We start from the raw sequence: 21,554 nt of genomic DNA, 5'->3' as shown, positions 1-21,554 counted from the left end.
TTTTTTTTGCATATTTAGTGCAAATGCTGTGCAAGACACGCTCAGTTGATATATTTCGCTTCGTGCTAAATTTAGTAAGGTGAGGTTGAAATTGTATTGAAATAAGTGGTTCTTGGGAAATATGTGTTCGAGAAAGCCTGCATGTGTATTTGTGCTTATGCATGATTTCTATGTGCAGGAATGCGACAAGTCAATAAACACATTGTGGTGTACATAATAATTAAAGGTTTTTATTGCTGGCACTGTCCGATTAATGGTCGTCAATAATTATTGCAGGCTACACACATCTCGGACCTTCCTCGAGAAGTCTTTATGTTTATACTGCGATGGGTGGTCTCTTCAGACTTGGACATTCTATCACTTGAAGCTGTCTCAAAGGTATGTGCTAGTACTGTCTTAGGCTGGAGGCCTGGGCTCACACCTTTGTCTTGGCAGGTCTGTCGTGGCTTCTACCTCTGTGCAAGGGACCCTGAGCTTTGGCACACAGCTTGTGTAAGGTGGGTCCGGTGTGCCATGCACTAAGTAAACTGAACTATAGTATGCTGTACCACTTAAGGCAAACTATAGTTGCACTTTTTATTTTGCGAGTGTCATGGAAATGAATTTTTGGTTTTGAAGTTAGAATACATTCCCCTTCGCTCGTACAGATTCATTTTGTTGGCCTAAATATCTCTGTAGCAAAAGCATTATGCACCGAATTCCTGAAAGAAGAACCAAGACGTTTACAAAATACTTAAGCTGTTTCTAACAGCTTCTGAGTGCATGCAACTGTGTTTAACATTTCTTGAGCTTTCCTGTATAAAGTCTGGAGGCAAGTTATCTGGTTTAATCTGAAGTGATGCCAGCATGTAGTTCAGAGTAACAGAGAAGGTGATGGTTAGATATTGATGCTTATTAAGAGTATATTTATGTTTATGTACGTTAGGTACTGGTAACATTTTATCTGTTGATAATTGGTGTTTAGAAGATTTTTGAGTATCCTATAATCTAGTTTCATAAATTTGTGGCAACATTTTCAGTTTGTGCTAAATAAGGAATTCTTGAGTTTTCATATCACTTAATAACACCAAAGCTAATGTGTTTTATATATATGCTGTATGTTACTGTTTTCCTCCATGTAAAAAGTTTAAGTGGGTCGGGGACCTCATCAATAGATATACAGCACCTTTTGTTCCTGGCCTTTTGTTGCCTAGAAACAGTAAACTAGGAATGGCAATGTATTAAAAAAGAAAAGGTGAAGTCATGCAACAAAGGCCTTCTGTACTAAAGTGGTTTTCTGTGGTGTATGCTTTAGAGAGAGAGTGAAGCCACAAGTGTGAATTTCAGCACCAAGCTCATCCTTGCCACTCACTGTAAAGCTATCTAAACAACAACTGTTTATTATAGATTGCTACCAACTCACCCAAACCCTTCTCACTGTCAAGGTTTACTGAAGCACTGTGTATGTATTTCTGCTCTGAAGCCATTCTTGTAGTGTTTGTAGGCTTATTGAGCAAAACGAGAACAAGGTGAAAGCAGGAGCCAACGTTTCGACAAGTGGACTTGTCTTCTTCAAGGCGACATATGCTTTCCTCACCACAGCATATATAGTTGGGGTTCTTCTAAAGGGGAGAGGGCATAAGGCGGGTGGGTGTGGCAACGAGCGAACTTGTGTTAGCGGCGAGGGTATCGAATTGAGAATAAGAGAGTGCTGTGCACAAGGCCAGGGACACGGCCGTCTGTCAATCACGTGTCAACGGCGTGCACAGCAGCCCTCTATTACCTGTTTCGCTGGTGGTCGTGGGCTATCATCTCTCTGAAAAAGATAATAGAAGAAGCGACAGAAATCGATGCTCGCGAAAAAAATAAAATAAAATGTAATAAAAGAAAATATTGAAATGGAATAAATAAATAAATAAAAGGAAAAGAATGCTAAGAATACAAAGGAAGTGTTGCTGCCAATAGCTTGAAATTTAGCATAGCGAATAGATCCACAAGTTGCCCTCAATAGAGCTTATGATGCCATGTCAAGATTGGCGAGACAGTCGGAATTAGCGAAGAAACAGCCTACACCAGAATCTGACAGACCGCCAGCCTTTATAACAAAATATTCTAATGCACTCCCAAATGTAAACAACATCCTACGAAAATACCACCCTATATTATCAAGTAACGAGCGTCTGAGAATAGCGTTCTCGGATGTACCAAGGGTTGTACCAAGGATGTACCGAGAGCAGAACTGCTTGTGAAAAGTTGCTGTCAGCTGCTCGGAAGAAAACTCTGAAAGCATATAGGCTGGGATTTGACACAAACGACCTCGTGTACATAAACGAGCATTTGTGTGTCGAGAACAAGATGCTGCTGGGTAAAGATTGAAAGCTCAAAAAGGAGAAAAATTGGAAATACATGTGGGTATCGCAAGGAAAGATTTTAATGCACAAAAAAAGTGAGAACTCTTCAATTCTGCATGTTACCTGTGAGGCTGACCTGGTGAAGGTCACTTAAGCGTTTTTGTTATCAGCGCATGGACCGCCAAAATAGAATGTTACTTGACAAGTATAACAACTGGAAACATATGAATATGACTTCTCTTGTTTGTGTTCTTCGACACTTTGACATTTAAAACAGCCATTTACTGCTTCGTCACCTTAACTTTTGTTTCTGCCAGCGATGCTAGACTAACCTCTAATAAGGTTTGTAAATACCTGTGTGATGGCTGTACTAAGAGAGTCTGTAGTGCCTTTTTTCTCGATGTAGATTTAAAATTTACTGACTTTTATGCCGTTCCCTGCAAAGTGTACAACTTGTGCACAGACGTGGTAAAAAAAATAGTTTCTGTGCCATGCTATAAGTATGCCCATTGCAGTTTACATTGGAATTTTTTTTCAAAGCTTCGTTTTTTAAACTCTTTTGGCTTCTTCGTATGGCTATCGTTAATAGATTGCAACATACTGTATCTTTGAGATCATGGCATCAGTGAACGCTTAAAGTTATGATTTCTCGACACCTTACGAGCTGAGCACCCATTATCAGACAAAAAGTGGTAACATTTCGTTTCTGCATCTGAATGCTCAATCAGCGTGAAACAAAAGCGATGACATAGTATGTGCCTTTCTTTCCAGCTTTAGCTTTTCGATTGACGTCATGATCTCTGAGACATGGTACGAAACCCACTCTGCTGTTCTTAATCTACTTGAATACTCCACATTTTTCCTTAACCGGAGCTCTAAGAGAGGTGGGGGGGTTGCAATGCTGTCGAAAACACTTTTGAAATGCGAATTACTTGACAGTTTCTGTGTTGTAACCAATGACTACGAGGTGCTTACCCTAAAATCTAATTCCTTGCTCTTTACTCTCACATACCGCCCACCCAGAGGAAGCAGTAACAAATTTTTCCATTTTATAGACGAGTACTTCAGCTGGATAAATGATCATAAATACACACGCATATTAGGCGGGGACTTGGAACATAAGCTTGCTTGAGAAGTCAACACTTCAACAAGAGTTCTACGCTATACTGGGGACCGACGCATTTTTTAATATCATAAATCAACCAACATGCATTACACCCGAAATATCAATGTTACTAGACACCTTCATCACTAATGTATGTGATGAATTGTCAATATCTGGTGCACTGGCAGCTTATCTTAGTGATCACCTACCAATTTATTTAATTACAAATCTCACAGTCCCCTCTAACAACCTGCAAAAAGGTTTATTGTGCGTGTTCAAGACATAAACCAGACTACTTTACAAGCATTTTCTGATAAACTGTCGCAAGTAAACTGGAGCAGCGTCAATGAGGAAACCAATGACCAATGTTGATGAAGCTTATGGTATTGTTATTTCCACCTACAGGCAGCTGTATTATGAGTCTTTTCTATACAAAACAAGAGTGCGAGCTTCGAAGGCGCGTAAGCGGTGGATAACTAAGGAATACCTAAAGGCGATATGAATTAAAAACATACTTTTTAAGTGCTTTCTGAAAACAAAAGATATTGACGGTTTGAAGTTTAAGGCTGCGAGAAATAAAGCTAACAGTATTAATCGGCAAGCCAAAAGAAAATATATAAGTAACCAATTTAACGACGAAGTAATGAAGCACTCCGATATTGTTTGGGGGAGGCTCAATAATTTTCTAAACTTAAAAGAGAAGACTGTAGTAGATGAAATAGTCACGCATGGCACTCACTTGTCCAGTTCTCAACTAGCAGATGCTTTCAATAATTTCTTCGTGTCCATTGCAGACAGCACGCAGCCCAAACAATACCTCAACAGCATGAGTCAAAAGGTTAGCGAAACCGCATTTTTAACCCCTGTTACAACTAACGAAGTTCTGTCGTTCCTACAGTCGCTGAAATATAGTAAAAGTAAGGACATTGACGACCTCCAAATATTGCCAGCGAAGTACACATCCCACATACTTGCACCAATATTAGAGTACATAATAAACTTGGCATTTTCCTCAGGAACTTTCCAGAAAAAGCTACAGGTTGCCAAGATTACCATAATTTTAAAGGAGGAGACGAAAATAATTTCTCCAACTAGCGACCTATATCGATCTTGCCAGATTTTTCTATATGTTTTGAAAAGCTTTTACAAGTGCACATTACAAGTTTTATTAACAAACACAAAGTCATATCAGCTTCCCAGTTCGGTTTTGTCGCAGAAAAATTAACAGAAACAGCATTATTAACCATGAAGGAAATTATATTAGAGTCATTTGAAGAAAAAGAACTAACTCTCGGGGTTGTCGTGGATTTTTCCAAAGCATTCGACTCCATATATCACAAAATGTTATTCCTTAAACTTAACACTATGGATTTCGCGGCACATTCTATCAGCTTTTAATAACATATTTAGAGCACTGCCAGCAACGGGTTGTAATTAACAATTCTTCATCGTACTTTAGATCCATTCATTCTGGCGTACTGAAAGGCAGTATTCTTGGATCTACACTCTTTAACATCTATATTAACGACATTGTGACCATTGATAACAGCGCTAAATGTGTAATGTATGCAGATGATGTCAGCATATTTTTTAGGGCTAAAACACTTAATGACTTGACATTAAACACTAATGAAAATCTGCACAAATTGGTCGAATGGAGTACTGAATCTTTATTGAAAATTAACGCTACCAAAACTAAAGCTGTACTTTTTAGACCTAAGAACAAACCACTAGAACATTTACGTACACTAAGGCTTGGTTCTCAAAGCATTGAAATAGCGGAGTCAGTAAAGGCTCTAGGTGTGACACTGCAGTGCAATCTTTCATGGGACATACACATCGACAATCTGGTTAAAAAACTTGTAAAATGCACAGGCATGTTACCTCTGAGTGTTAGACGTTTAGTTTATAATGCACTATTTCTATCTAACCTTTCATATTGTCGTCTGGTGTGGGGTACAACAACATGGTCAAATACATATAGGTTACAGAAAATACAGAAAAAGGTCATTCGTATCATTGCGAATGCCCTGTTTACTGCTCACACTCAACCTCTTTTCGCATCATTAAAAGTAACTGCAATTAATGACCTATATAATTTATTGCTAAGTAAACGATATGAAGGAAAACGGAAAAATCATGATGCATTCTTTGGTAACACAGCTAACTTACGGCCGAAAGCTAATTACTACCTAACACGTAACAACGACGTCTGGTATGTGCCATCCATTACGGTCGTCAAATGCTCCGACATATAATTCCAACTCTTCTTAATCGGCACAGTGAGCACTGAGAACCTAACAATACATTTTTTTTTTACTACAAGCTTGCGCCTCCTTTCTCCCGTTTTCTTTTCTTATTGTTATTTTTCATTTTGCATTCTTCAGTGTTCCTGTGAGTTTCGTGTTAATTCTGCCGCCTTCATTTATTTGTTATTGCAAGAGGACGTTCACAAATTTTTTATTGAATATGATGTTTACCTATGCACTGTAGTCTTTTTTTTTATTGTTCTGTCTGTGTTCTGTTGCTGCCGGTGTTTATGTACGGGGGTGCGCCCCTCTGTCAGGCCAGTCATAGGCTTTTTGGGGGCACCCCTAACGTTCCTGATGTTGAAATAAAGGTATTTGTATTTGTATTTGTTACCTATTGCCGCAACAGGAACCTTAAAGACATGTTAGTGCATGCAAAAGTCAGCCAACATCATTCCCTGTAATAAAAGCATGTTGTTGCCCCAGGTGCAAAACCTGCAGGCACCTTCAAAGTGACATTAAAATTAAAAGCACCACAAATAATTACACTCACGAAGTGAAATGTAGCTTCACTTGTACAAGTTTGAATGTGATTTATATGTTTGAATGTTCATTCTGTAAGAAACAATATATAGATGAAATGGGACAATCAATGAACTCTAGATTAAACGGATATCGCGCGGACACAGCTACAAACTTCCCAAAGCCTAGCATTTCAACCAGCCAGGTCACAACTTTAATGAACTTAAACTCTACATCTTACAGTCAAATTTCCGTTCTGAATGAGAAAGAAAATATAGAGAATCATACCTTATCCATAAGTTCAAGACATTGCAACCAATAGGCATGAACGTTTCAAAGGGTGCTTTAGAATCTATTCACTATGCTAAATTTCAAGCTATTGTCAGCAACACTTAGTTTGGTTTCTTAGCGTTTTCTTTTTCTCCCTTTATTTATATATTTATTCCGTTTCAGTATTTTCTTTTATTATATTTTATTATTTTTTCACGAGCACTGGTTTCTGCCGCTTCTATTATCTCTTTCAGAGACACGATAGCCCACGACCACCAGCGAGACGCGTAATGGAGGGCTGCTGTGCACGCCATTGACATGTGATTGACACGTGACGGCCATGTCCCTGGCCTTGTGCACAGCACTCCTTTATTCTTAATTCGACACCCTCGCTGCTAACACACATTCGCACGTTTCCACACCTACCCGCCTTACGCCCTCTCCCCTTTAGAAGAACCCCACCTATATATACTGTGGCGAAGAAAGCATATGTCGCCTTGAAGAAGACAACTTCACTTGTCGAAATGCTGGCTCCTGCTTTCACCTTGTTCTTGTTTTGCTCATTGTCTTGAATTTTCATCTCCCGCCTTCCTCGTGTTTTCCCCTTGTAGACTTATTGCATTACACAGGAGCCAAAGACTGAACATTGCCTCTTTCGAGAAGTTTGACCCGTGCCACAACAGCCAATTGTGATAGAACTACATTGAAACACACCGTGGTTGCTTAGTGGCTATGGTGTTGGGCTGTTAAGCGTGAGGTCGCGGGATTGAATGCTGGCCATGGCGTCCGCATTTTCGATAGGAGCGAAATGCGAAAACACTTGTGTACTTAGATTTAGGTGCGCGTTAAAGAACCTCAGGTGCTCCAAATTACGGAGACCTCCACTGCAGCATGCCTCATAATCAGATTGTGATTTTGGCTCGTAAAACCCAATAGTTATTATTTTAAATTCTTTTTTTATAATTGAAGCCATCAAATTCTATCATAGGTGAAAATCCAGAAAAAGAAAATTGTTTTTATTGAATGTATTGCCAATTTCATAATTTATATATCAGCTACCAGCACTCTAACTTGGCTTCCAAACTCGCAAAATTTCGATTCCTATTTACATTTTACATGTATTGCGTCTTGCCAGTAGAGCATTAATTAACAGAATCACTTTTTGTAATGTAGCAAAAAGGTTTGTTTTGCTGTGCAGCTAAAAAATATATACTATATTACATTAAAGACCTGCATCAAAGTTCATCAAAGAGTGGTCGTCAGTGTACCAGTCCATTGCCTGGTGTAAGTTGCTCTGGCATGAGTGTTAGTGAATGTACAGTGCAATCCCGATAATTCACAATCTCTTCATTCAAATGGATGGATAATTCAAACTACTCTGTTTTTCCCAGAAAAGTCCTATGTATTTGAATAGAGAAAAACTCCTGTCAATTCAAACCTAAAGACCACGCAGAGGTTATTTCGAACAAAATCTCTTACTCCCATGTTCCACTTTTTGGATAAACCCGAGCCGAAGGTGAAAGTTCGATGCATCACTAGCTACTGTACTGTTGCGTACTGTAAAAATGTTGAGGAAAGATGCACAGAGCAGCATGCGCCCTTTTTTCCCATGCAGCTTAAAATGGAGTGCACGCTGGCCCCAGCAGCGTGCACTCATCTCCAACATGGGGCATGTGGGAGTGCAGTGTGTGTCATACTTTTTGTCTCATCCTCGCATGTGCTCTCTCGCACCCACAGTAAACTTGATACGAAACCTAAACTTTTTCAATGCAAGCCTAGTGACTGTTTTGCACGCAGTGCCACACAATTGAATGGGCGCTATATTTACAAGGTTTCTCCTGGTTCGAAATATGTTTTATTTGAATAAATTTCCAGTCCCCTTGGAGTGTTAATTAACAAGATTCTACTGCATGCTTTTCTATGCAGGACATGGGGTGAAGATTGTGGTCAGTTGAACCAATATGACTCATGGAGAGAAATGTACATCTGCCGGCCTCGGATCTGTTACAATGGTGAGCGGCCGCTACTGCTTTTCACTGCCATCTTCAGCTGTGACATCCGGCAGTACATGTGGCACAATTAGTGTGCCGAGTATGCACAGCTCTCTGCTAGGTTTGAAATTAAATTATGGGGTTTTATGTGCCAAAACCACTTTCTGATTATGAGGCACACCGTAGTGGGGGACTCCGAAAATTTGGACCACCTGGGGTTCTTTAACGTGCACCTAAATCTAAGCAAACGGGTGTTTTCGCATTTCGCCCCCATCGAAATGCGGCCGTCGTGCTCTGTTAGGTGCAGTGCGTATAAGTACTAGAAGTGAACTCAATAATGTACATGAAATATAGAAACAGAAAAACAACAAATTTGTCCGTAATTAATTGTGCTCATCTCTTTCCTCCAAATTTGCCAAACTTCAGCAGCTGACACAATTATGATGCTGTTGCATCAACATTATAGTGCTGTAGAAATATGGTACATGTGTCAGAGAAGGCACAAACATTACACAAAGGCTTAGAAGCTAAATCTGCTACATATGCTTCTTCTTTGGGAAATTTTAATGCACTTCTGCTTTCCGCATTGGATGACCGATATGATGCTGTGGATATGTGCCAACAGTAACAGTATTGCGGTGATTTATTTCATGATCACGTTTGTGGGTTAAGAGGCACTAGAGAGAAAAATTATTTGAGCTGCATTAATAAATTATCTTTATGCAGCACCAAAAATATAGCCCCTGTTACGGTGACCTTGGCCAACCAGAAAAAAAACCAAGAACAAAGGATGCTGCCTTGAAGCTCCTGCACTAGCTCACCATGATGATGGTGTCATGGCTCCTGTTCAGGCACAGTTTTATTTTAGTGGCACGAGCATCGAGTGACACTCTTGCTTCTTGTGCAGCACTTCCGGTTCACCTTCTGAGATGACTGGGGACGAAATTCAAAATAAAATTGAAAAAAATAGTACAGTATGAAATTCATGAGTTTCATTATAGATATGATATCAGAGCATAAGTTTAGTTACAAGTTGAGTTGCCGGAGTGTCTGGAATAATTAGAATTAATTAGAAATTACTGATTACGGCACATCAAAGCACAGAATCATAGACTTTACAGACCCGCCACATGAGTATAATTTTGGTGAAATGCCTGGAAACCGGGAAGTAGAAAGCGGAAGTAGTGATATCACTATTGACCTCACACACAAGAAGTTGGCTTGATATTGTTACACGAATGAAAGATTAACAACTGGAAACTATTTACAAAGTATATTTACAAAGGATAATGCAGTGCTGGCCAGTTCAGCTCGGGAGCCAGGGAGCGTTCGTTGTCTTCGTCGGGGTGCCTGCGTGCATTGTCCACAAGAAACACGCAATATGCATGTAATCATTATTCCCAGCGGCGCAAGCATCGTCCCGGTGCATATAAATATCGGTGATAACAGGAGAGTAATATGGTTTGAGGCGTGCAACATGCACAACGTCAGTGGAATTTGGGGCAGATGAGGCACTGGTACTGATTGGGGTGATTTCGTAGGTAACAGGAGTCACGTCACGCAGCACTTGATATGGGCCTGTGTACCGAGACAGGAGTTTTTCTGACAGGCCAACGTGATGAGTAGGGGGGTGCGGATTACCAGAGATCCAGGCAAAAAGTGGACGTCTCTGTGTTGGCGATCGTACAAATGCCATTGCTTCTCTTGCGAGGTCAGGTGGCGAGCGCAGGCAATTTTGCGTGCTTGGGCTGCCCTGGTGATGGCGTCAAGTGCATACTCACTCGCCTTTGCTGTGGCGGATGGAAGGAATGTGTCCAGTGGCATTCTTTCTGTTGTTCTCGGCCGAACAACAGAAAGAATGGGGAATAACCGTCAGTGTCGTGGCACGAAGAATTATATGCAAAAGTGACAAAGGGTAGGGCAAGGTCCCAATCAGTATGGTCGGACGAGATGTACTTTGCAAGCATGTCTGTTAGGGTTCGATTCAGACGCTCAGTGAGACCATTAGTCTGTGGATGGTAAGACGTAGTCAGCTTGTGCTTGGTGGAGCAGGACTGCAGGATGTCGATGATGACTTGAGAAAGAAATGTCTGACCACGGTCTGTGAGCAGTTGGTGTGGAGCGCCGTGCTGCAGAATCACGTCGCATGAACGAAAATCGGTGACATCTTTGGCGCAGCTTGTTGGAAGCGCTCTGGTGATGGCGTAACCCGTGGCGTAATCTGTTGCCACAGCGACCCACTTGTTGCCAGACGTGGATAGAGGGAAAGGGCCAAGTAAGTCCAAGCTTACGTGAAAGAACGGCTCCGAAGGAATGTTGAGCGGTTGGAGGCACCCGGCAGGCAGCGTCAGTGGTGTTTTTTGGCGCTGGCGTTTCTCACACACCGCAACGTATTTCCAGACGTGGACATGGTGAAGAATCTGAGCAGACATCTACTGAAAACATCGTGACGTGGTCATCTCCTATAGCATACAGCGTTGCAACCACATACCTTAGGGTAGAACTTCCTTTGTCAGGCCAAAATTGACGGGGAGGCATGTCCGCTTATCGGCAATGGTGACGATGGAGTGGGGCACAGTGATATTGAGCATCAAAAGGACATCAGGAACAGGTGTGGCGATGTAATCACCATCGGGAACAGGAAAAGATGATAGCAAATCTATGAAAGTCAAGGCTTTAGGTGGCAGGCGGACGAAGGCAGTCGTACTAAAGTTGTTCGGCAGTTCGGCATGAATATGCACGAGTAGAGGAAGTTCGAGGCAAAGGGTACTGGCAGAACAGTCGATCAAAGCTGAATGCACTGTAAGAAAGTTGAGTCCGAGGATTAGGTCATGGGGACAATTGGTCAGAACTGTAAAAAGAACAGGAACGTGACGGTTGGCGATACTGACACGGGAAGTACACATTCCAGTGACGTCAACAGTGCTACCATCAGCCACGCGTATGGCTCGAGTAGTAGGAGGCGTGAGAACCTTCTTTAGTCGACGACAGAGGTTACAACTCATTATGGATGCCTGGGCTCCAGTATCTATTAATGCCGTCAGAGGGACTCCGTCGACGTGAACATCAAGTAAGTTCTGGTTTGTTGGGAGCGTCATTGGAGGATTTCAACACGACAAAGATAATTCAGCACTGCCCCCAGGAGCTGCATGGTCTAGTTTTCTGTCTGGGAGGGTCCATAATTGGACAGCGATGAATAGCGGCGTGGCTGGGGTGACAAGGACCGATGGTGCTGAGGTGATGGCGAGCGAGCAGGACGACTGTCATCGACGGATACGCCTGAGGTAGAAGGCATACGGGGAGGTGAGTTACAGCGTGAGTGGGCATATGGGCAAGGACACGGGGAAAAGGAGCTCGAATACGGCGACGTCCAGGAGATGTGGGAGTGGCGAGCGACGTGGCCAATGCGGAGGCAACGGAACCAAATGGGCTTGTCGTGCGGAGTTCTCCCCTCGGTAGAGTTACGGTATCTGGGAGGGGAATACAGATTGCTGTGAGGTGGAGCTGTTGGCACCGATCGGGCGTCACGTCGGGAGACGGAGCAGGCAGCAGGAAAACCGAGGTTGGCAAATTCTTGCCGCATCACTGCCTGAATGAGAGAGATCGTTAAGGCCGGTTGGTCAAAGGTCGGGTCAAGGGGGCGTGGATGGAATGGCGCAGGACTTGTAGCATTGAGCTCGTGACGAACAATACGTGTGGCATGCTCATTTAAGTGTGGTGAAGCGGTAAGGTCGATGCAAGACGACGTCGCAGCCGTGTTAGGGAGCCGGGAGAACTGTGGAATGACGCGGCGGTTTTCGGCAAGCTCAAAGCGGCGGCATTCCTTGACAGTGACATCGATGGTGGACACATTGTTCAATACCAACAAGTTGAACGCATTGTCCGCGATCTCTTTGAGTACGTAGCCAACGTTTTCGTTGACTTTCCGGCAAAGAGCGAGCACGTCTTGTATGTACGGGACATACGATTCAGTAGAAGACTGAACTCGGGTAGCAAGCTCTTTTCTAGCAGCCAGCTGCTAAACGGTGGGATTGCGAAAGAGGTTGCCGAGCTTCTCCTTGAAAGCATCCCAGCTAGAGATCTCGCCCTCATGTGTCCGGAACCAGACACGAGGAGTTCTGCCCAAGTAGAATAGGACATTCACTAGCATAGTGGTAGGGTCCCAGCAGTAGTTTTGGCTAGCACGCTCATACAGGTTGAGCTAATCCTCAATGTCGACATTATCTTGGCTGGAGAATATGCCAGGATTGCAGGGGTTGGTAACCGTAACGTACGTTGCTGGCGAGGTCACAGGAGTAGAAGCAGACGAGGTGTCGTCACCAGGAGCCGGCTAATTAATGGGAAACAGTTCCCTGGCATAGATTGAACATTTGCCTAGCAGAGCAGATGTTACGTCACCCCCTCCTCCCTTGCTTCTCCTCCCCCGGCGCTCACCTGCTTGCTCGCTTGCTTGCAACACCTGCACGCGCGCTCGTTACATGGTCTGACGTCAGCACCGGAGAGGGTGCGTAAGGTGCACTTTGTGTGCTGCTTGCCAGGGGGCTATGCCCCGCCAGGTGGTGCGCGTGGTGCTTCCTCCTTGCCCTCCCTTTCTTCTCATCCACATATTGTGCTAGGGGAAAGACGTTCACTCGTTTAACCTAAAGAACATCAATACCGGGTGCGCGTGCCACTAAGAGACACCTAAGTGAAAGATTAGGGTCGCCTACCATTTTTTATTGCAATAGCAATCATATAGACGCTCCAAGTGAATTTTTGCCGTCGTAGTCACTGTGAGGTTCTGTATAACAGTTAAACCTCGATATAACGAACTTCATTATAACGAAATTCTTGATATAATGAAGTATTTAACTTTTCACAACTTTTTGTCATTTAACACCATGTATTTTGAACCTCAATATAACGAAGTGTGTTTGTATGCGATTTCAATATAATGAAATTTCGCTTCTGCCACAAAGGAATGCCAAGAGAATAAATGGAAACTTCCGCGGACGCAGATGGTCAAATGATCGAATTTAAAGCTACTGCTTGCAAACACACCTCTCAAATCGCATGCAGCGCGACACGAGCGACCGCCGAAGTGGAACTGCATCACATTCCGTATAAAGTTCAAGTGTGATAAGATCCTAGCGCGCCTCGCGCACATTGTGCTGTAGGTGCGAGTGAAAGTGTGCGAGCGGGAGACAAGAAATATGGTGGCTTCCAGAGTGCTGCCTTCCTGCGCGAGCAAAGGGAAAGAGGGGGAGGGGAGCGAGTTCACGGTAACGCTATCAAGTGCGCGCGAGGGGCGGGGCGAGAAAGGTGGCGGGCATTTTGGCCACGGCTGTGCATGGCTGTAAGTGTGGCGGAGCGCATACGCAGCATCGCACCCTGCTCAAGAGGTAATCTGCAGTGTGTGCGAAGAGTGGGTGTGCTGAGACAGCATACCATCATATAAGCTGTCTCTCTGCGTGTTTATGTTACGTAATCTCGAGTTTCGGTGACCCGTTAGAACGAAAGGCAGATGAAGCATTCACTCCCCGCTGTCGGTGCTTTTCCTGATAGCATTGTCCCAGTGCAGGTGACGCTATCAACCGCAGGGGCGGAGTGCACGCGAAAGCGTGACGGTCTTTGCTTAATTGGTACCACTGATGTGAAGTCATCGTCGACGTACGTGGCATGAACATTATCACATTTGTCACCGGCTCCCAACTTCAGAATGAATTATTTTCTCATTCAAATTTGCCTTTTTTGATTGCCTGATCATTCGGAAAATTCTGTGACCCTTTTCTGTGTAAGAAAAATCAATCGGCGACTCTACTTATCTGCATACAAGGTCGAATTTCAATACAACAAATTTTCTATAAAACGAAGCAAATTGCTGATTTTACCTACTTCGTTATATCGAGGTTTAATTGTACTTACATATGTGTATGCTATATGCCAGGCTATATGACATGCAGTATATGTGGCTTATACAGTAAAATCCCGTTAATTCGGAGTTCACAGGACTGGAGAAAATGTTCGAATTAACGAGGTTTCGACAATAATAACTATAAAAAATGCCTAAAACATCAACATACCTTTACTTTATGAAATAACTGGTTATTGTTGCTTGTTGCGCGCAAGAAGTTTGCGTGGAAAGCACAATTTTTTGGAGTTCTTGTAGGTGGTGAAGTCCGCACAGATTGCCGGGAGAAACGAAGTGACGGGTACACGTACGATGTCAAGAAAAAACAAAGTATAAATGGAAAAAAAGAAAAGTGCAAACAAATTAACAGGAGTTTCATGCCATAGGGTTATGTACATGTTTGATGGCACCAGATGGCGTGTCCAAATTAACCGAATTTCTAAATTAATGGAGGCCGAATTAACGAGGTTTTACTGTATTGTCACACCATTCTATCACTAAAGTTGCTCATACCAGGTTTTACATTCTTAAGCAGAGTTTGGGTACAGGCTAGTTGGTATTCCATTGCAAACATAACTTACAGCGTGTACATAGAAAGGGACCAAAAGAAAGATGAAGACAAGCGCTGTTCTGTTTTCCCATCCACTTTCTTCAATATTTATGTTTTACTACAAGAACTAACCCTGGGAATGTTAGCCAGCGCCACCACTCGCAAATCTTGGTGGTGGATGTGGAACATCCTTTCTTCTGCAGGCGTCACGGGTATGTGATCTTTTTGGGTGAAGGCAACTGGTCAATAAACCCACATATGCTACCTGAAGGCAGCAATGTTGCTTGGATTTGAGGTTTAAGCCGACTACAACTTCGATTTAAGAAATGGAAACCCTTACTAGAGTTTTTGATATTCTGGAGGGAGTTTTCAGTTCTAGATAGTTCAGCAAACCAATTATTAAATAATTAATTACCGTAATAATCAGTATTTAAACAATTATAATTTCAGTTTTTTTCGTACCAGTGCACTTTCAATGATAAGAAATAAATATGAACAAGTTGTATTAATTTTGTCCGGGCTTTGTGGGGTTAAAGTTACTTGGTTATTTGTATTATGTGTGGGAAGGAGCGGAATGACTGTTGCTAGACTCGCTTCAAGAAGAATGGGCAATTCTTTTGCATGGTGCTTTGAAGTGCATTCTCTGAGATCAGTTTGAAGGATCCTTTTTTATTTGCATCATTGTGAAGTTGCATTGTGTGGATCTGCCTGTGTTGCTGCTAACAGTTTTGCACTTCCTTCAGGTGTTTATATCAACCGAACCACATATGTGAGGCATGGCGAGTCGTCGTTCCAAGACTCAAGCTATCGTCCATGCTTTCTGGTGGAGTACTTTCGGTACCTCCGTTTCTTTCCTGATGGTGAGTACGTAGTTGTGTTGTTAACAGCTGCAGTGCCTGCAAGTCTTTATTTGCGTAGCAGACCGGTGAGTGAGTGAAATAAGTTTATTAGGTCCAGAGAAGATGCAGGGGAGACCCCGCGCCACCCGGCTAGTCCCACGGAGGGACCGCCAAGCTGAGCTTGACGGTCAGATCACGGGCACTCTGGAGGGCCATGGTTTGGTTGTTGAGTTCGGGGCTGTCCAAGAGCGCAGCCCACCTATCCTCGCTGAAGGAGGAGCCGATGGCTTCACACTCCCGTAACGCATGATCCAATATTGCCCTTAATCCACAGGCAGGGCAGTTCGCACTGGGATACCTTTCAGGGTATATTGCATGAAGAACCGCAAGGTTAGGATATGCACGGCCTTGTAAAAGTCGAAGGGTCACCGCCCGCGCCTTGCATAAGGCGGGGTGCAGGAGGGGGAATACCAGTCTTGACAGATAGTCGTGTGCGGTAATCTCATTGAACTTGAGCAAGGGTTCCCTGCAGGGCAGTGGGAGTGCGGAGGTGGTGCGGTCCATGAGTCCTCGCACGGCCTTGTGCGTGGCTTTGTTAGGGTTAGAGGGAGAGCCCTCAGTCGACCCCAAGTGAGCGGGAAACCAAGTGAGAGAACGCGGAGAGATACTTTTGGCGCTTTGGAGAATGCGGAGGGCCTCAGGGGAGACCATCCCGGTTTGGTAGGCCTTAATGGCTGCCTTAGAATCACTATATAGTATTGCCTCTCTGCGACCATCGAGCACAGCCAGTGCGATTGCAACCTGTTCGGCTACCACAGGCCTCAAAGTGCTACCGTAGTGCAGCAAGTGAGCCTGGAATTGAAGTCAACGATGGAGGCGGTGAATGCCTCTTGTCAGACATATGCCACGGCATCCATGGAGCTTGCCTCAATGTGGTTGTTGCGGACATGCTCGAGTAGAGCTCTACACCTGACTCGGCGTCTGCCGACATTGTTTGCGGGGTGTATATTGCGGGGAATGGGTGCGATGTGCAGTTGAGACCTGATGTCACTGGGAATCTGCACGGTGTCAGGGCACTGGTCGACAAGGTTGAGGCCGGGGTGCTGGATAGCCTGAGCAGCTGTGAGCGCTCTTGTGCCTTGATTATTTTTTTGAGCATGTTGTGGACTCCAAGCTTAAAGACCTTTCTGATGAGGGAATTGAGTTGTTCCTCTCTGCAACATGCCAATTATGCATGGCCACTGAGTATGAACGATGGCAGAGAAGAAAAGCATGTACAATGCGGATGAGATTGTAGCAGACCAGTAGTTCAAAATTTTACTTGAATAACTTCAATTCAAACTTTTCATTTTTTTTTTCAGTAAATGAAGGTCTTGCAGCTCTAAACATTAGAAAAAATACTGGCAAACCTCAGAGTGCCCTAAATAATTTATCATAATAGCTTTTCGGTTTTGTTTCCCAGGAGGTATATGTGTCACGACGCAAGCAGTAATCACGTCACAGTAGGACACTACAACGTTTTGAAACTCACTGCGGCTCGCTAGGTCGTCTGCTATGTTGCTACATCGACCCTCACAACAAGTAGTAGTATAGGAGGCAACGGAGCGAGCCGAAGCGAGTGCCATAATGTCATAATGTTCTACTCTCGCATGATTACTACCTGCATCATGACTAGAGACCGAATGATGGGCAAATGCCTATTTCTTTCTTCTCAGGGCTACACCCTTTTTGTGTACAAGCATTAATTATGGGTTAAGAAGTGTTTCAGCGCTGACTTTATCTTGCCTATAAATTGCCTCTATTTCAGTCCTTTGCACCTGTGTATCTCTATTCGCTTTTAGTGCCAAAAAATGTTTTATCAGGGTGCTCATTGTTTCAGAAACACATTCTTTTCCCACAGGACCTAGTAGAATCGGCAGATGCTGCTGCTGATGGCAACTCGTCTATATAGACTACTTTTGCGGAGTAGTTTGCACTCGAGAAACAAAATGGTGCTTTTGGCCTTTGCCCCGCACATTGCCACAGGCAAAGGCACATAAATGCGAAACCATTACCACTTCTATCCTGCTACTGTGCGATCAGCTGTCTGAAATGCAACTGGATGATCACTAAATCACTATTCTTCATGCAAGCTGCAAATGTGGTGCGGTAGAGAGAAGACGTCTGAAGTAGTTAGCAGCAAAAACAGTGACTGGCATATTAAACAATAGAACGACTGTGTGGCTAAGTTCACAGACCGCTGCTACACAGTGACTGCCTGTGTTACCGGCATTTTGTCAGGCATGGCTTTTCTCGAGGATAAAAAAAACGCACTCACCCACCAGCATTTGATCACTAATCTCCAAAGAAAGGACTTAAACTTCAAAATGTCAGCAAGAGTCAGTACTGCTCGTTACATTGTGACTAAGGTAGTAGAGCTGTCTCCTATCATAGTAAATTTCTTGCACATATACATACACATCAGCTCTAACTTATGCCCACTCTATTGCTCATATATCAAGAATAAGTGAATGGGTACATTTTTGAATTAGTGTGCCGAAGCATAGGTGATGGACTACACCGACAGCACATGAATGCTTGAAGACGAACGTTTCCTGTTGATCCAGAAAGTAACTAACTACTAATAATACATCTTTGCTACAAGCTATTACAAAGTACAGAACACCTACGTACAAAGCGTGGTGGGTGGCAACCATAGATCTACCACAACTCAGCACACTCGTGTGCGATTTGGCAGAAAATAGGCAATCACAAAATGACCGCACCAAGGAACGGTATTGCATCTGAAACATGACAAGCTGAAACTTCACCATGATTGGCAAATAAAAAACAAAAAGCAAGAGACACTGATCTCGATTTAATTCAGAAGCGGAAAGTTTGGACAGCTTGGAATACATATCTAGCCCCACTTCTAGTATAACCACCTTATATGCTGCTTGCACTGTTTGGGCAAGGCTTAATCAGCTCCTAAAGCGTTTATATGTCCTCCGAAGCTGTAAGCTTCATCTCATCTACCCAGTCACTATCAAAATTATCCACTGAAACAGAGCTTTGCGAGGCCGCCACAGTGTCATGAACATTCAATGTAAATGCAGAGGCAACAGATATAGTTGAGGCAAGGAATCGATGCATCGCCACGTGATCAAACGCGGTGGCACCCACGCGATCGCGTGAAAAAGGATCTAAAGTCGACTTGGGTTAGTTTGACCCTGATGGGAATGACAAAATTGATCGAATTAAACAAGACGGAGAAAAAAAATGCCAGAACACACAGCTGATTCATTTGGCAGTATTTGCCCGATTTTAGCACGCTCCCGAATCAAAAGCTCGCCCGCTTTCTATGTGTAGAAAGTAGAAAACTAAGAAGAAAAAAAATTACACTAAAGGTCTAAGAAAAGTACAAATCCAATGTGCACCTGATTTTTTAGCTTGAAAGTGAGCAATGTGTGTTGCACAATGACCGCCAGTTTTCTAAAGTCAGCCTCGCCGCAATACATACGTATTATGCAGTAAAGCATGCGAATACAAGGGCGGTTTTAATTTCGTGTTTGCACTGCGCAGGCAATTTTCAGCGTAATTTTCCTGAAAAAAGAAAGAAAGGTGCATAGTAGAATTTGGTAAATATTGTAACCAGACATTGTGAGCTATGGTTATATTGCTTGAATATCCTCCTAGAGCAAGTTGCACGAGGTCGCGGGATCGAATGCCGGCCACGGCGGCCGCATTTCGATGGAGGTGAAATGCGCAAACACCTGTGTACTTAGATTTCGTCATCATCATCAGCCTGGTTACGCCCACTGCAGGGCAAAGATCTCTCCCGTACTTCTCCAACTACCCCGGTCATGAACTAATTCTGGTCATGTCGTCCCTGCAAACTTCTTAATCTCATCCGCCCACCTAACTTTCTGCCGTCCCCTGCCACGCTTCCCTTCCCTTGGAATCCAGTCCGTAACCCTTAATGACCATCGGTTACCTTCCCTCCTCAGTACATGTCCTGCCCATGCCCATTTCATTCTCTTCATTTCAACTAAGGTGTCATTAACTCGCGTTTGTTCCTTCACCTAATCTGCTCTCTTCTTATCCCTTAACATTACACCCATCGTTCTTCTTTCCATAGCTCGTTGCGTCGTCCACAACTTAAGTAGAACACTTTTTGTAAGCCTCTAGGTTTCTGACCCGTACGTGAGTACTGGTAAGACACAGCTGTTATACACTATCTTTAACTATCGATCACTATCTTTCAGTATTTTTACATACGGCTCGTCTACACCCTGATTCCGTAACGCCTCCATGACTGCTGAGGTTTTGACTGAATCGAATGCTTTCTCGTAATCAATGAAAGCTATATATAAGGGTTGGTTATATTCCGCACATTTCTCTATCACCTGATGGATAGTGTGAATATGGTCTATTGTTGAGTAGCCTTTACGGAATCTTGCCTGGTCCTTTTGGTTGACGGAAGTCTAAGGTGTTCCTGATTCTATTTGCAATTACCTTAGTAAATACTTTGTAGGCAACGGACAGTAAGCTGATCGGTCTATAATTTTTCATGTCTTTGGCGTCCCCTTTCTTATGGATTAGGATTATGTTAGCGTTCTTCCAAGATTCCGGTACGCTCGAAGTCATGAGGTATTGCGTATACAGGGTGGCCAGTTTTTCTAGAACAATCTGCCCACGATCCTTCAACAAATATGCTGTTACCTGATCCTCCCCAGCTGCCTTCCCCCTTTGCATAGCTCCCAATGCTTTCTTTACTTCTTCCGGTGTTACTTGTGGGATTTCAAATTCCTCAAGACTACTCTCTTCCATTATCTTCGTGGGTGCCATTGGTACTGTATAAATCTCTATAGAACTCCTTAGCCACTTGAATGATCTCATCTATATTAGTAATGATATTGCCGGCTTTGTCTCTTAATGCATACATCTGATTCTGGCCGATTCCTAGTTTCTTCTTCACTGCTTTTAGGCTTCCTCCGTTCCTGAGAGCATGTTCAATTCTATCCATATTATACTTCCTTATGTCAGCTGTCTTACGCTTGTTGATTAACTTGGAAAGTTCTGCCAGTTCTATTCTAGCTGTAGGGTTAGAGGCTTTCATACATTGGCGTTTCTTGATCAGATTTTTCGTTTCCTGCGATAGCTTACTGGTATCCTGTCTACCGGAGTTACCACCGACTTCTATTGCACAGTCCTTAATGATGCCCATAAGAGTAAGAGTGTCGTTCATATCTTCAACACTAAAGTCCTCTTCCTGAGCTAAGGCCGAATATCTGTTCTGTAGCTTGATCCGGAATTCCTTTATTTTCCCTCTTACCGCTAACTCATTGATCAGCTTCTTATGTACCAGTTTCTTCCGTTCCCTCCTCAAGTCTAGGCTAATTCGAGTTCTTACCATCCTATGGTCACTGCAGCGTGCCTTGCCGAGCACGTCCACATCTCGTATCATGCCAGGGTTAGCGCAGAGTATAAAGTCTATTTCATTTCTAGTCTCGCCATTTGGGCTCCTCCACGTCCACTTTCGGCTATCTCACTTGCGGAAGAAGGTATTCATTATCCGCATATTATTCTGTTCTGCAAACTCTACTAATAACTCTCCCCTGCTATTCCTACAGCCTATGCCATATTCCCCTGTTGACTTGTCTCCAGCCTACTTCTTGCCTACCCTGGCATTGAAGTCACACATCAGTATAGTGTATTTTGTTTTGACTTTACCCATTGCCGATTCCACGTCTTCATAGAAGCTTTCGACTTCCTGTTCATCATGACTGGATGTAGGGGCATAGACCTGTACGACCTTCTATTTGTACC

At 43.4% G+C, this 21,554-nt stretch overlaps 1 protein-coding gene across 4 annotated transcripts in view; it reads left to right on the top strand.

The window, feature by feature from the left end:
* The window catches only part of LOC126521642 (F-box only protein 9), a 58,260-nt gene that overhangs the window by 19,841 nt on the left and 16,865 nt on the right, over window positions 1–21,554 (top strand). For all 4 annotated transcript variants that reach the window (XM_050170351.3, XM_050170352.3, XM_055065772.2 and 1 more), the window contains 4 exons: window positions 277–378; window positions 436–497; window positions 8,403–8,488; window positions 15,651–15,767. In XM_050170351.3, the coding sequence (XP_050026308.1) occupies window positions 277–378; window positions 436–497; window positions 8,403–8,488; window positions 15,651–15,767 (367 nt within the window). The remainder of the gene's footprint in view (window positions 1–276; window positions 379–435; window positions 498–8,402; window positions 8,489–15,650; window positions 15,768–21,554) is intronic.

The sequence above is a fragment of the Dermacentor andersoni genome, chromosome 6, assembly GCF_023375885.2.
Source record: "Dermacentor andersoni chromosome 6, qqDerAnde1_hic_scaffold, whole genome shotgun sequence".
NCBI classification, from domain to species: Eukaryota; Metazoa; Arthropoda; class Arachnida; order Ixodida; family Ixodidae; genus Dermacentor; species Dermacentor andersoni.
The sequence above is the reverse complement of the archived record's forward strand: the minus strand, read 5'-3'. Positions and strand labels throughout refer to the sequence as shown.